General features: G+C 36.0%; 1 protein-coding gene across 1 annotated transcript in view; it reads left to right on the top strand.

Annotated features, from left to right (window-relative positions):
- The window catches only part of lrrc16b (leucine rich repeat containing 16B), a 131215-nt gene extending 124909 nt beyond the window's left edge, over window positions 1–6306 (top strand). The window contains exons 38-40 of the mRNA XM_015379428.1: window positions 204–275; window positions 584–703; window positions 5615–6306. Of these exons, the coding sequence (XP_015234914.1) occupies window positions 204–275; window positions 584–703; window positions 5615–5646 (224 nt within the window). The 3' untranslated portion in view covers window positions 5647–6306. The remainder of the gene's footprint in view (window positions 1–203; window positions 276–583; window positions 704–5614) is intronic.
- The last annotated feature ends 10970 nt before the right edge of the window (window positions 6307–17276 follow it).

The raw sequence follows: 17276 nt of genomic DNA, 5'->3' as shown, positions 1-17276 counted from the left end.
GAAGGTATGGTTGAGGATTTTCACAAAAATTTGTGAAAATCCTCAACCATACCTTCAACTAAATAGTCCTTTAAGGCAATTAGGGGAACTCAGATCATTAATTGGAGCCAAATACCAACAAACCCTGTTCTTAGAGAACTTAGTAAACCATAGCTGCAGGATGAGATAAATTGTTGTTGTGACTTTTCCTTCTACACCCACAGATGAGGAAGCAGATCACAATGGATTCCAAAAAACATCCCATCACACCAGGAAGTCCAGCTCCTTTGACATAGGTACATTACTGCACTTTTACATTGTCTGTTCCAGCCCCCCCGTGGCTGTTTCTATGTTTATTGTGCTACAGAGTGCATGCACACGAGTATAAATGCATCTCTAAATGCATTTCTTCAGAACAATATCATTCATAAAGACCTTTTCTTTCATTTTTATACCTAATGAACTCAGCATGGGTGTGATATTTGATGTGCTCCCTAGCCTTTAGACTGTGCCTCACGTTATTGCTTCCACCTCCCACTCCCTGTTTTTGTTTTTAATTCCCACACCCCGCTGTGTGTATGTCTCCCACCATTTCCCCTCTCAGGCATGGAAAGGGACATTCCCTATGATCTCGAGAGGTCCTCAGATCGCAGATTCCCTGTGAACAAAACCACCTTTCCCCAGTACAGAAACAGATCCCTGGACTGCTCTACTGGGACTGGGTGTATGTATTTGTTTGAATCCCTTTCTAATATGTGTGGTATGACAGGTAACCATCTCCTACATTATATTTTGTATAAATTTAGTTTAGTTTTTTTGTAAATTATATATTAGATCTATTTATGTTTTTCAGTGATTGCTATATCCTTAACCTCCTTTTTAATATGCTCTTCATGCATGAGTCATACCCTACATACTAAAAGCGAGAATGTGCCATTTAATAAATGGTTGATCAAAGTAAGAGATGATAAAATATAATTTAAAGGAATAATCTGGATCATTGCCAGGCATGTCTCATTGCTGCTGGCAGCTTTCAGTGCAAATTGATATCTACTTCCCCATTTCCACCTTTTTATGTCTCATGCTTAATTCTGTTCTTGGTTCCATTATTGTGATAATTGCTAGACAAGTTTAGCTGATTCATCATCATTTTCCACTCTAAGCAGTGTGGTGCTGAAGAAGTCAACCTCAAGGCACTGCGACTAAAAGAATGCTAATGACATGGCTAAACCACTGCCAATTACTCTCCTAACCCAGGGCAGTATATCTTAACATTCTGCAGCAGGAACCTTCAACACCGAGAAAAAAGGATGAGCACATCCTAGATTTGTTAGTAGCAGAGCTAATTATTTCAGGAATAAAAAGTCTGAAGGCCATCTGTGATCTGTCAAATCAAGCAGTGGATCACAGTCATAATTTAGATTTTCTTTCACTCCTTTTGGGTCGGTACTTGGCGCAGGCTGCCCTTTAAAATGGCATGACAGTTCTTCTAAGAAAATAAACTGATGATAATGGCTTAGTCTCAAGGTGTTTTTTCCAGAAACACATCGAGGTCACCTAAATTTTTTCCTGGTATATATTTAAAGGTATAGTAAAGGATTTTTTTCCCCCAGGTGGATCATCAAAATAGGTGGTCCTCTGAATTCTTAATCATTCTGGTGATACGTTTACATAAGGCCGTCCTTCGTGATCGTCCCCAGTTAGCTATCTATTTTTGGGCATCCACACTTTCAGGCGTATATATGTAGTGAGCTACGGTTTCAGACAGTCATTGAAGCTCAACCTTCTCACCCTGTTTCTTTGAAAAAAGGCCAATGGTTGTAAGAGAAAAATTATCTATGAAGTGTATGAGAAGAAAAGAAAGGCCTCAGAAGAGGCAGATATACCCCGGAATGCTTTGCACATAGAGCTCTCCTCACAACTAATAACTAAGATGGCACTGGCACCGTGTGCTGGAAGTTCACTATTAAGTCCACTACTGTATATAGGAAGGATTTAAGTCTGATGTACACTGTGTGATTTTCGGGGCAAGAATCTTTCGATTGGGCCGACTTTCAGCCTGATCGTGGGTTGTGAATCGTGTAGTGTACAGGGTGTTACGAGGGGCAATCTGACTCTCACGATCGCCTCCCGATCAGGAATCGTAAGGTCGGGAGAAAATCAAACATGTTTAATTTTTCTCCCGACCGTCATGGGCAAATCGCTCAGGGCGCATGCGCAAACAAGGATTCTTCTTTTTATTCTTCCTCTCAGATGTGAACACAGCAGCGTGGCAGGGATGCAATTTGTGAAATGCAGTTAAACATGGCTTTCAGCATAAAATTTCTCAGCAGCTCCAACTCACAGCAAAGCTGAATTCGACGTGGTTTTTAGTCATACTGTGTGAGCAGGTAGATCGCCTCAGAGTGTCGGGCCGAACATAAATCGTGAGCTGTGAGCTCACACTGTACAACTAAACCCTGCGTTTGATTTGATTTGATGGTCATGGTGATGAATCCGGCTTCACAGAAACATTTGCATCATCTGCAAGAAACATCCTACAGCTTGCTACTTTAACAGTTAGCATGACCACAGAAATTGCCAGGAAGCTAAATGTGCTTAAACTAAAAAATGTGCTAAAACTCAGCAAGTATGCTGAGTTTTATCCTTTATACAAGTTCAACTGGAATAGAAAATCATAATATTTCAAGAATCAAACAGGACAAAAGTTTGTTTACTCTACAGGGAATACTCACTGCTTTAAGTGGCTACTTGTGTTAATTCACAATCAGATCGCTAAAGCTTGCTCTAATGTGAACTCGAACCCATTTATCCACAGAGCTGTGTGTGAGCCAAATATGAATATTTATGGTAATGAAAAAAAATCAACTCAAGGCTCATGCATAGTTGCATCAAGTAAGAAATGTATCACATAACATTATAAAAAGGAACATTTTCTTTTCAAATATCAAGCTTGAGATGGCTATTTTTCTATCAGTTTTTCATTTTAATGGATCTTATAACATGCAGTGAACACCTTTTATTTTTTAACACACCAAACTAAATATGCTGCAATTATTTTAGGCCTTGTTTTATGCGTAATCATTTTTGGGAATGATTAACACCAGTATTTGATATGTGGTGGAGAAATACATAGCCATTTAATTCAGGTATGTTTAGGACACTGGATCTTGATGACGGATGTTGAAGACTTCTCCTAACCCACAATGGTTCCCAACACTTCTCCTTAGGGACCAACTGTCTTGCATGTTTTTTTTTCTCCTTGCTGCCAAACAAATTAATTAAATGAATTTGTCACTAATCAGGCCATTGCATCACTTGTTGGTTTGCAGAAGAGCAGAAATCATTTAATAGTGGTGAAGTTTGCTGCACACTCTGAAATGTTATGGTTATTTTTGTTGTGGCAAAAGCAATACTTTGTTTTTTGCCTCAAAGTACTCATACTTTAGAAAAAGAACAGTTGCTGAACTCAGTGTAAGTGTCATCTACTGTAGCTTATGTCACAGCCGCAAAAGAAAACATATCAGCAACGCAGATGAGGCATTTTTGGATCGATAAACAGGAAGAGGATGCAAAGAACAAAATGCATTATATTAGGACTTCTTAAATGATCATATTTTCTCATCATCTGCTCAAATGATCCAGTACATACCAGATCTCAGTAGAGATTTCAGCACCTTACTTAAGAGGAGAATTTCCAATCCCAATACAAAAGGATAAAAACCCTCTCCACTTTTCCTGCTTAAAAACACCCTTCCACATCCTGACTTACCATGCAAGTGTTTTTGTTCATGCTGTGAGAAAGAAAGTTCTGCCTAGACATGTCTCAAACACGCAGCAAAAAAAAAACATATACACTGCTGCAACAACAAAATGAAGTAATTTTTTTCTTGTGGCTGGAAAAGAAGGAAAAAATTTCTCGCTTCTCATGAAGGATGTAACAAGTTTAAGGTCCTCAGAGTCTGACAGTGAGACTCAAAAAGCAAAAGTAAACCATATTCTATCTTTTTATATTGAAATAATGCTGCTGAAGTAAATCAGTGTCTTGTTTATTTCATGTAAAATAGTTTGCTTGTTTTTTAATGTTAAGTAATAAAATAACAGGTCAGTTAAACCGACAAACACTGGCTTTTGAACCAAAATATAACTAACACTAAAGAGTTAAGACTTCTAAATCAGGTTAGATTAAACTTTTTGGATATGTCCTAAAAATACATTATTATTTGCTAAAAAGAATATTATTTTAAACTGAATTATTAAATATACATCTCAATGCATAAAAAGTTAAACTGGTTGTTGGTTAAAGACAGACTTTCATACTCATTGACTGTTATGATGAGAAATGTATCTGTATTAAAAACACCTTATATTTTATTTACAAACCTTACTTTTAGTTCGGAGAATCACGAATACATGACTAGACATGCAACTGAAGGAAACTTTAGTTTGCCTAAAGCAAAGTCAAATGCCTTAATAAGAACTGTTATGTATAGAGGTATGAAAGCATGGAATTGACTGGCAAATTGCATTAAATTGATAACTGATTTAAGGAAATTTAAAAGATCATTGAAAGAACATTTATTAAATAAGAGGTTGTTTCATAAAACACTATTAGAATGATGTACAGTATAGAGGACTAGAGATGAATATGTTTGTGTGTATGTGTAAAGGTATATACATACACTTGGATGTTATTGTTAAAAAGTGTGAATCACTGTGCATTAGAAAAGTGTATGTGTATGTAGAGAAGAAGGTAATGGCAATGACAATAGTAAAATGAACAGGTTAGGTCACATGGTTCTATGACTGTGAGGGAGTACACAGTCTTCTTCACTTGCTGTGCTTTGTAGTTTGTTTTGATTAGTTTGGATTGTTTCTGTGTATGTATATGGGTATGTATGTATATGTATATATGTATGAGTATGTATGTGTATATGTGTGTATCTACTGTATTTATGTATATGTATAGATTATGGGAGATGTTGTTTTAATGTCCATATAATTTTATTTCATTTGTGTTTTTTTATTTCATATTTTTTGTTGGACCCTGGAAGAATAGCTGTAGCTTGCAACAGCTAATGGGGATCTTAAATAAAATTAAAATTACAAATTTCTCTTCATTTCCTCTGATTTGGACTCCAGTGTGAGATCAGATTTGGGCTGTTTCAAAACATGTCAGAGGACACATAATGTTACTAGACGAATTGCAATGCTAATGGGGGCAGAAAAAAGGCCATAAAGTACTGGCTGCAGAAAGCTTTACTTAAAAAAGCAGCTGTGGAAAGCCTCATCAGTAGGTCAATCCAATATTGGCGGTTGTTCAAGGATTCTAAATGTCAGACCATCGTCTTAAGGAAGACTTTCAACATAGTAATAAAAGTGAATATTTTGTTTATGATCATCCTCATGTGTTCAATTAAATCTGATTCCTTAAAAAGAAAGCAGTTTATTGCAGACAGTGAGGAACCTAAAACTCTTAGAACTCAGATATCTGAGGTTACTTTAACTTTGAATTGTTTGCACTTTTTACCTTTCCACTTATGTGTTTGTGTGACAGAAACCCCTTTGTATTGCACGTAATTGGATACTTTAACAATTTAATGAGTGTGGCCTTATGTTGTATTTTGTCCTGCAGGCCAGGAAGGCGGTAAGAGGGACGCTTTATGACATTACCTGAGCCCCGAGAAGACTCAGTTGGGAAGAGGAGACTGGAACAGAGAGAACTGGACTGAGACAAGCTTTTAAAACCACATGAACTCAAATGGAAAAAGGGTTTCATCAGGAAATTATATTTCATTTCATCAACTTCTGGCTAAAAGTGCATGTTCTGTATTGCTTCTTTTTAGCTGCTTGCACTTGTTATGGTTTCTCATGCACAATGGGACGTTTCTTTAAAACACACGCAGTAGTTCTGTTCTCCAGTATGTTCAAAGTTGTCTTATTCATATGTGCAAATTATTTACTGTTAAATGATGTCTCTTCAGCCCCTCCCCCACCTTTTACTGACAATCTGTGGATACTAAAAGTGCGTTTGTACTGTATTTATATAAAGAAGATGTAGACAAAATGCACTAACCATTGTTGTAAAGCTATTAGTTAACAAGCAGGATTTAATTTATGAAAATAGAATATTTGATAACTGTTTGTGTGTATGCTTTTTTTGGTGTATGGTGATGTTGATTGAGAAACTTGTTACCATGAACTTAGCTCTGTCATCTGTTCAAGAGTATTTAAATCAGCCTGTGGGTGGTTTGAATCTGATTTTAATGGCCTGGAAATAATTATATTTTCTAAAAATGCTTCTATGAATCAGAATTAATAAAACTGAATTAATAGAAGGAACTGAGGTGTCCGATTTCTTCAGCCTGTTTGCATAATTACTGTAGGTGTTAATTAATTATAGTAATCCACATATTTAATTTGTATTCATTTATTTACGTGCCTATATTTACACATGTATTTTATAAAGTATTTACTTTAACAATTTATTTACTTGCCTTTTTAAACTTCACTGTATTGGCGAATCTATAGAATAAAACATGCTCAGGAAATTACTTTATCTTAAGTAAATGAATAAAAAATATGAAAGAGGAAACTCAAACTTGTGATGGACTGGCTTACCTCATATGTTGTCCATATACTGCTGTTTAAAAAAAAAACATGGTTGTTTTTTTTTTTTTCAAAACTATTACATTTGACCCAGCTACATACCAAACAATTCAGTAGTTTTTCTTACTTATTTTAGAGACGAAACTGATATAGATTTATTAAACAAGGGAAATATTTTTAAACATCCAATTGTGGCTTACAGATAAAAAAAAATGTGTCCAATCAATTATTAAACAAGATATAAAAGGGATATTTTAACAGTTATATCAGGCTTCCAGAGAAAACTTTCTTTTTAATGCTCTCAATTCTTGGCTGGGCTTCATTTTACATCAATTACTGCATTAATTGTAAGCGTTGCATGGAGGTGATCAGCCTTTGGCACAAGTGAGCTGCAATAGAATCCCAGGTTGCTTTGATGGCAGCATCCAGGTCATTTTGATGCATGGGTCTTATGTCTTATCTTTGCCTCAACAATACAAAATACTTGTTCTCTATGGGACCTGGGTTTTGCCAGTTTATTCATAGACTACCTTGTTTGGGGACACATGCAAAGGGATTGGGGATCCAAGCTAAAATTTAATTGTTGGCTGTATCAAAAATGTTTCTTTATTGTTTTTTGTTGACACCAAAAATGGGGAATAACAACTTAAGGAAAAAGTTTGGTTAGATAAGATTCTATCTTACTTGCAACTTTCAGACGAGGGTGCAGGATTTCTTGTAAACAATATAATTCATATAAATTGCTAGTGTGGTAAAGGTGTGGTGAATATTTTCTGATCAATTTGGGCCATGCAGTGATATCTGAGTGTCCTTTGTAATCCACAGCTCTCTCCGAATGTTGTTGATAACCATGTCCATCCCTTTCTGCACCAATCTTCTGGTGACTTCCTCCAAAGGTATAATACACTGTGTTACATAGCTTAAATCATCTCAACAGGATTTCTTGAATAACAGGCAAGCAATGATTTTACAATTTCTAAAGATCTCTATTGTTTAGAAACTCAAAGCAACAGAATAACTGACTGATTGGCTGTAAGATGCTGTAAATATGGACCAACATTTTACAATGACAAAAATCAAAATCTACATAAGTCATTTTTTTCTTAAAATAATTGCATTTGTTCTTGAATTAAGGAGATGAAAGACACATTTTGCCAATAGAACGAGACAATTTACATTTAAAATAAGAAAACACAATTGCATTGTCTTATTTAAACTGCATATTATCTAACTATATCATTTTAAGAGTAAAAATACTAATTTCATTGGCAAACTATCTCATTTACTCAAATTAAGGGTAAATACACTTAATTTAAGATATTTTTTACTCATTTCTGGATAGTTTTTCCAGTGTAGAGAAATGATTCCAACACATTTTTGGCTGTGCATTATAAATAATCAAAGCCGTTCAAAAGGCACAATGGGGCCCAACTCCATCCTGATCACAGAGGCTTCAATTTCTCTTTTTTTCAAACTGTCTAGTAGTTGGTTTTTAAACATTTCTTATGTTGGCTGAGGGTGCCAGGTCCTTGTAAAGGAGCGGTTTCACTACTGAACAGCAGGTGGCAGCAGAGACTGTGATACTTTGGCCTGAAACACACACAATCATTGACTGTCCTGCTGTAATATAACTAATACCTGGTGATGTTGCATTACTTTCACTGCTATCATTGATTCAGTCACTGCTTTAAGATCTGGCGAAGACTTGCCAAATGTAACTGACAACTTCAACATGATGAGCTTTTAATATTCACATGTCCGGCTTGTGTGTTGCAGATGGGCATGTGTTCCCTGCTGTCTCATTGTATGAGTAAGCTCAGGCTTTCTGACATTCATTACCTTTTTTTTCCTCCCAGACAATGAAGAGTCTGTGAGCCTCCTGACAATGACAGGCTTTTAATTCCCTCCTTACAGTCACCTGATCTCCTGCGCTTCAGGACACATCACAGCCAGGGGTGTAGGATTCACAGTCTATCTGTCCTCAGCTAAGCCTGGTTAATTCACCCTTTTGTCTTTCCATACACACCTATATGGTGCCTTTTCTGCACATCATATACTAAGGTAAGTGCTTCATCATAGTGTAAGCAAACCTACACAATTTCTGCAGTCATTAACATTCAGTAAAGATGACCTGTTAAAGCTGTGGGTGTCTGAATTACTCAGTAAAAGGCTGAAATCATACAGCTTTTAATGAAAGGTGTGTTATATGGGATTGACCCAGGCAGAAAACTCCACTGCAGATAGTTTGACTCCTTACATAAACACCTTTTAACTGATATGAGTTTATAAAAGCTGGTTTGATCCACTGTGCACCTTCTGTGCTATACCAGCTAGCATCCTGTTTTGTCCCAAAAAGATTTTTGTATCCTTACAATGCTCTGCTCAATAATAATTCACTTGACAAAAGAATTCGGCTTAGTGCCCGAGCCAAAATATTGCCTTTAGAGTGGGGCACTGTCATCATAGATGCTACATAGTGCATTAATCCTCTTAGGAAGACCTAAGCACTGGCTTATCTGCATGCAGACAAGCAGCTTTTATCCAAGAGTTCTGGACAAATCATTTACAGTGATGTAAAAATGCAGGTAAAGTGGACTTGAATGCTCCTCTGTTCTTGTTTATGTTCAATTGTGTAAAAATCCTTCCTTTACATTATGGGTAGTAAGATAAAAAAAAAAAGAAAGTGAAATGAATATTTTGCAATGAGTGGCTCTCCAAGGGAAAAGCTGGGACCTTTTGAAATGCTGATCTGTTATAATCAAACCTTTTTGTACTTCATCTGAATAAATAGCAAACAGTAGAATATCCTAATTTTCTAAATAAAAATATAAAAAGTGGGCTGTGACTTTGTCTTCTTTAATGTGTGCAACCTTTTGTAAAAAAATATTTTCTAAATAATTAACAGCGACAAACAATGAACATCACAGACAGATCATAAAATGCTTTCAAGCAGCAGAATGGCTACCTCAAGATTAAGCATTTTACACCTCTGATAATAGCTTGATAATTTTCCAATTTACTCAAAGTAGTTAGCAAAGTAATACATTCAATGCTTATGAAAACATGAAGGTTCTGGTTATGCTCATCAATAACAGGACAAGGGACACTCAGGGAATGCAACTGAAGCTGCTGATGAGGATGATACTGATGACACGTCTCCTGTGTGTTTCAGATGATGGAAACCACAAGGCAGAAGACAGATGCACTGTGGACGATGAAGGCCCTATACAGGGGCGGTGCAGCTTGGACAGATCCGAGTTGCAGCCAATATCTGCTGTAAGAGCTTTGAGCAAGATGCATGATGCAACTGTTCAGTGGAAAAAGGCATGCTTGGCCCCACTGGCGTTCTCTGACTGAGGGCGCAGTAGTGTGACAGTAGCAGGAGTTTTCCAAATAGTGTGTGTGGCCTTATGCTTGGAGGCTGGCCTTGAGGAATAATGAGGGACTGGAAACTGCCTACAAAACAGGGCTGGAAAGTCAAGCTTATTTATATTGTACATTTCAAAACAGTAGCCTTCACCAAAGTGCTGTATATGGATATTTCACACATGCACAGAAAACCCCACAGCAAAGTAAAAAAGGAGGAAAAAATAAATAAATATCTCCTTAAGCCCATGGGCTGAATTTAGCCAATGATGAGATTGAACATAGCCCTTGAAAGGCAAATAAGGGATATTATACCATAAAGTAAATGTGTGTTGTTTTTTTTAGAATGTACCAATTGGCTAAAAATGAAAAAATGAATTAGTATATTAATAATAGCAGATAAGTGTGCTCTTTGTAAAGGAAACAATGAAATCTAAAACACATATTTCATAAAGACTTTATGAAACTAAAGTGGCCCAATATGAATATCATGAGTATGACATCCATGAGCTATGGTGTATCAGAAATAAAAGGTACTGATGTTTGAATGAGACTTAAAAACACTTGACAGTTAGAGTCTGCCTGATCTGTGGGGCAGTTTCTTCTACAGTTTAATGGCTTCTACCTTAAACACTCGACCTCCTTGAACCCACTGATCTCTATTTATTCACTGGATTGCTGATTGTCCATTGGTTGGGGTTGAAGTAAAGCCACCGGCCCCCATATTGGTACTCCCTTGTTAGACTCTTCGCAATGTAAACAATACATGCACTACAGAACAAAAATGAGGGGGACTTAAGAGTTTTACTAAAAAGATAAATTCATCACTTTGACATATATATATATATATATATATATATATATATATATATATACATATATACTGTATATAAATGTTTGTTGCTTTTTTTCTGTCAATATAACATGCAATATATATGATTACATGACTTTTTCAAATGAGATATACAACAGTACAAAAAAAACCCCAGTGTAATCCACTTAATACTACATTGACATTTCACAGTGAATTACTTTCTATTTACTCTACTTTCTATTTTCTTACGTTAGACAAAATCACAATGGCTAATTTAGTTAATATCTTACAGTCAGTCTGAAATACACTAATGTTTCAGTACATACTATACTATAGGATACATTTGCGGATATATGGATTTTCTTAGTTAGTACATCCACTGTGAAATCACCAGTGGAACGTCTTCCCACAGCTGGCAAACTGCTTGTTTTTGCCGTGGGTAGTACCAGCAATGTAAACGGTAGCTTCACTTTGAGCCAATCAGCAATCCAGTGAATAAGTAGAGATCAGAGCTTGAACCAACTTTGGATCTTGATACAACTAAAAACAAGTGATCTGTAGGTCTAAGGGTTCTAAAACGCTGCAGAAAGCTGACAGCCTGTTTATATAAAAGGATGGAATCAATCCTCTGATCAAAGTTTTCAAAAGATCAAAATGATTTCCTGTTGAATAAAAACTGATTAAGCTGAAAAAAAGGATTGCCAGACATCTAAATGAATTTGTATCCAGGCTAAAATAGAGTCAAATATAACCCCAAAATGTTTCAAGTACAAGCAAACTAAAGGCTTTAAACTATCTAGATCTAAATGTGAAGCACTGTTATTACCACTCTGTCCAAACATAATTACTTCAGTCTTGTTCTCATTGAAAATGAGGGAATTAAAGGCCATCCAAGCTTTGAAATGACTGAGACATCGAAACAATTGTTTTAATGAAGCGGAACAGTTACTTTTCAGCTGAGGGTCGATTCAAGTTTTTCTCAGCTAATGATGCAAAAGAAATATATTTTACTAATAATTAAATCTAATGGTAGCAGATGCATAAAATCAAAATTGGCCTAAGAATAAAAGATTAAGCTTGTTTAAGGTTTAAAGAGAAGCTCCTATCAGACTAAGACCTGAACTAGTCTAGTGGAAGCTCAGGGTGTGAACACTGGGAGTGTGATAACTGAGAGCAGGAGCAAAACGTGTAATATGGAGTGATGTGTGCACAGAATAGAGGAGTTAGGGGAATGGATTTGAACAGTCAGAGTGAAAATACCACATTTGGTTTCCAAAGAAGCAACTCTTATCTCCTTACTCCATAAAGATCTGACAGTAGCTTTATATACAGGGAGGGGGAGGGTAGTAGTACGAAGAACAGGTGAGGCGTCTAACTACGGGTGGAGCAGCTGACGGGAATATGAACAGAGGTAATTTGAGATGATAAAACAGTAAATGGTAACATGGGGGACTGGGAAGGCATAATAAAAAGAACATAATAGAATTTATCGGCAATAAAACCTAGAATAAAGAGCATTGACTCATAATAAAATACTACCAAATACCTCAGAAGACAAAACATAAGAATAGACAGTTTATTCAGGCTGGGAGTAGGATGTGAGCAGATTCCAAGGGGGTGAAGATGATTTAGCTTGGTTGTCTTTGTCAAGGTAGGGTGGAGGTTGGTTTCGGACCCAAATGCAGAGATGAGATTTGCCAATTTAATAATAAAAAACAACAGAAGCAAAATTCAAGAACAAAATATAGAAAACAAAAAACCAATAGCTACCAGGTATAAACACTACTGTGCAGATATGTTCATATCTAAAGGAAACATATTCCAGGACATATCAACTTTTTTAATGCTTTTTTTGTATTAAATACACTCTTTTTATATTGTCTGTTGTATTTTTATCTTTAAAGGCATATTGGTTTAACTCTGCCCTTTGTGCACTATAGTGATCAATGCTACTGAAACCAGAATTTCCCTGAAGAAATAATTCCAAGGGATAAATAAAGTTGAGTCTTAGTCTAACACACATGAGGAGCAAAGTAACAGAGATAAATCAGCACTGAGGAACTGCACAGGAGGTGTATATATGGGAGACAGAAAAAAGACTGGGGTAATCAGCTAACAAGGAGCAGGTGTTGATAGAAGCAGCTAGAAATGAGGGGAAAGGAGACTGGCACAAGGGGGCAACAGAGAGAAAGGCAGAAAAACACAACACAGCTTAAACATAACTAGAAAACAACTACAATGACACAAAACAGAAAATTAACCAATGACCAAGAAAACAGAATGACATAAATGCTGGTGATAGTCATTCCAAAAAAGTTAAAAGACAAACCACTGGACTTTTGTTTTCCAAGTCTGAAAACGTTTCGCTTCCCGTCCAGGAAGCTTTTTCAATTCAAAATATCTGAAATAGTGTTGAGTTCCAAGCTTTATAGAGTAGCCCAAACAAAGCCTTAGACAACAGGCAGAATGAACCGGAAGAACAGGTCCACCCCTTTGTAGAGGGGAGTTGTGTTGAGATCATGTTAGCCTACAATACCACATACTGGTCTATGCCTCTGAAAAGGGAAAGTCTTTAGAGGTATTGTTGGCCTGGCTGACCAGGCAAGATGTCTTGGTCTCCTGCATAGCGATGAGGATTATGATAGCGGGGAGGAATCAACGTTATCGCTGCGTTGTAGGTTTTTGAGAGCTGAAACCTGACTCAATTAATACGACATAAATAACTGAAAACTCAAAATTCAACTCAAAAATAAGTCCAAAGTGGAGAACCATAACAGTTTTAGGTTCAGTCCTCCTCCAACACACTATCTTACTTGCATTTTAATTGCACAGATTCCTCTGTTTCATAAAGTTAAGGAATTTATTTTAATTGTGGACTTTAATTGATTTAGACAGAGTTCAGTAACTTTTAGTTTTATTTTAAAATCTGCTTGTCTTTTGCACTGTAAATATTTTTGATCAAATCATTATAGTTTTAAATTCATTGAGAAAACAGAACTAAAACGTTTCAATTTTACAGCTGAATGAATATCTAAATGTAACTACTTCGGCAAACTGTCCAAATCATTTTAGTCAGTTTATTTTTTATATGCACAGCAAGGATGCATGACTCAAAATGTAATCTTACTAAACATTGCGTCCATTCAGTCTGTTGCCATTGCATCATTACACACAATGAAACTGTCAGTTCAAATAATATGCAGTTCTACTGTTTGATATTTCAACATAAAGAAAACCACAGTATGCATAAAGTTAATTGTATTAAATTCATATTTATCATTTTGTCAATTTAGATTTATTTTATTTATTCATAAACAATTTTTGTAAGATGTGAGATGCTTTTGTGTTGTTTGATACATTGAATAGTGGTAGAAGTAGAGTTTGTGGAATTACACATAAAAAAACAAACAACCAAAATAGACTGTTTAAAGGTCGGTGAACCGTAATTAGAACTGCTAAGTGAACCAGAGAGCCCATAAACCTAAATGCCTCCGTCTCCCTGCCATATCTCTATTAACCACCTTTAGAGCTTCTTGAAAAGAGAACAGAACATGACACAGTCAAGCTTAATACACTCTCCGGATTCCTCCGGCTCCATCCTTGAGTCTGCACTACTCAGTCATCTCCCCCTGACACAGCTGTCACTGTGTTTTTCCTCTCCGGTTCATAAAACCTTTCTATTCAGGTTGACCCATCTTTCTGATGTGAGGAGGAGGGTCTTCACGGTTTCCACGTAACCCTGTGGTAGAAATTTTTTATTTCTCCACCTTTTTTCCATCTTAGTATTTGCCTGACTCTCAACACTCTTCTGCCTTGTATCTTTGCCCTGCTCCAACCCACCAGTTTGTTTCCCTGAAAACAACTCCATCTTCCTGCTGGCAATTAGTGCAGATTAAAGCAGTGTGTGTGTGCTTGTCTGAGATCAGGTGTCCTTGTGTGGGTGTCTGCAGGCTCTCGTGTTTAGGTGTGCAGTTGCGTATCAGCAATGGAGGCCAGTGCTGGAGGAGGCAAGACTATGTTAAATTTAATGGTAGTGTGATATTTGGTAGACAACAGATTGCTCGAGGTTAGAGAAGCCTGGCTGGGGTCATGACCAGCAAAGCTGAGGTGAATGTTTTCACTGATAGCAATGCAGCTTAAACAATTTTTCTGTCTGCTGCTGCAAAACAAGCTAAAGATCAATGATTTATGCAACATATCTCACCCTCAACTCATGTTAGATAGAGAGGGATGAAATAAGCATTTAGTCCTTTACAATATCTATTTAACACAGCCTTCCATCGCTGCAGAAATGATCTAAAAATAACTAAACATTTCCAAGAATAAATGTATTTACCCTTAATATGAGAAGGTAAATAAGATGATCTGCCAATGGTATTAGTATTTTTATGCTGAAAATAAGATAATTAGATATTATGCACTTGAAATAAGAGAGTGCAGTTGTTTTATTCTTATTTCAAATGTGAATTTCCTTATTCCACTGGCAAAGTGTCTCACTTACCTGCTTAATTAAAAAAAAAATGCAATTACTTTAGACACAATTGGACTAACTTCTTTGAATTTTTGGCTGTGACTTACCTTTAACACTCATTTATCATAGACATGTTTTTAAGTGTTATACAGAAAACATTGTTTCTATTTTTGTCAGAATAGATGTTGGATGTAAAGATGTATGTTACCTGAATTCAAAGCTAAAGAATTTAAGCACATTTTACAAAATTGCAAGTCTAATCACAGGTGAAACACTTACTGTGCACCGAAATGTAATAATTGTGACACTGATTATTTCTATTTTAGCTCTTTAGTCAAAGTAAGATGTGTTGTATATTAAACAAACTTGAATAGAAAAAAAAAAAAAGATTTTCAGTTAGCATTCTATGTTTTAGTGAGAAAAAAAACCCTGTCCAAGTCAACTCTACCCTATTCTTAAAAGGGCTAAAGCTGTTTCTCTGTGGAGTTATACACTCACCATCTTTTAAACAAAGGAACATAGCTCAGTCTGCAAGTAGTTATGAAGGCCTTTCTAAGGTTTTATAAAAAGTGAATTGAATAGATTTCATTTGATGACCGTGATATACATTAAGTACAAATACATCTACAAATGACGCAAGCAAAAGCATGTCTGCTGTTACTTCAAAGTTAACAAAAGACCCTCTGTAAGCAGACTTCTTTAGACAAGTAGTTATTTGTCACACAAGCCACACATACAGGTTTCTTTAATTTCAATTTTACCAATTTAGATGAGAATTGAGTGTTCATTTTATTTGAAAAAATTATTTTAATAAGAATAATATTTTAATCCGTACTGTACATTACATGCCAAAAGGGCTGAAAGCTAAGTAAGACGGATCAAAGGACCAGTATTTAAACCTTTTTATTTTAAAGTTGGCTTCTGCTGCTCTTCCATTGCACTCATTTGGATGCATAACAGACCCTTTTAGGATTCCACAATCCTGATAGGATTCTCAATAAAAGTAGATTCAGAAAAAAAAAACACTACTTATTTTTCTCTCAATGCTTCTGACTTCCAGCACCAGACTGATTCCTGTTATCTGCAGAAACACTTGTTAGCCTGTACAGTTGTTGGATACATTGAAGATGGAAGAGAAGTAGAGTACAGAGAGCTGGTGAACTGCTTTGTAGCATGGTCGTGGAAACAATTATCAACAAAACAAGGGAGATGGTTGTAGATTTCAGAAGAAACAGGAACATGGGACAAGAAGTGGAGGTGGTGGAGGAGTTTAAATAAATTGGTGTTCATCTGGACAACAAACTAGTCCTTAGAGGCAACTGTGAAGCCAAATGCAAAAAAGGACAGAGCAGATTGCACTTCCTAAGGAAGCTTCGGTCCTTCGGCATTTGTTGCAACAAAATGCTGCATATCTTCTATAAATCTATAGTTATAGAGTGTAATCTCTTCCTCCATCATCTGCTGAGGTAACTATTAGTTAATGACTTAAAAAAGCTCAACAACTAATAAAGAAGGTTGGCTCTGTTCTAGGAACTCCTCTGGAGATGATTTCAAAAAGAGGAATTCTTCATAAAGTGAAGACAAAGATTATTGACAACATTGAGCATCCTCTTCATCAGGTTGTTAAAAAACATCAGAGTGTCCTCATTAAGATGCTTCTCCAGATCTGGTGCAAAACAGAATAATACAGAAGAAAGAAAAAAGTAAAATGGTTACGGTAATATAGTATCTTTGAAATTGAATTGAAAAGATTATGTTTTGTTATATTTGCAATTGAGTATGTAATGAAACATAAAACTAAATAATTTAATATGAACAGATTTCAGTTTGAAATATCTTATGCTCAGTTAGGAAAACTAAAGCATTAGAAGTAGGTCATTGTTAAGTAGTGTGCTAGATTTGATCATAATAGTGCATAATTTAGGAAAGCAGGTTTTATTACATCACTTTTTATGGTTGTTGACTGAAATTTTGAATACAAATAAGACATTCAAATGAGCTCCTTGCAGTTTTTATATCAAAGACCAGAAAGGAGCA

Source organism: Cyprinodon variegatus, unplaced genomic scaffold, assembly GCF_000732505.1.
Source record: "Cyprinodon variegatus isolate N-32 unplaced genomic scaffold, C_variegatus-1.0 Scaffold192, whole genome shotgun sequence".
Taxonomy (NCBI): domain Eukaryota; kingdom Metazoa; phylum Chordata; class Actinopteri; order Cyprinodontiformes; family Cyprinodontidae; genus Cyprinodon; species Cyprinodon variegatus.
The sequence above is the reverse complement of the archived record's forward strand: the minus strand, read 5'-3'. Positions and strand labels throughout refer to the sequence as shown.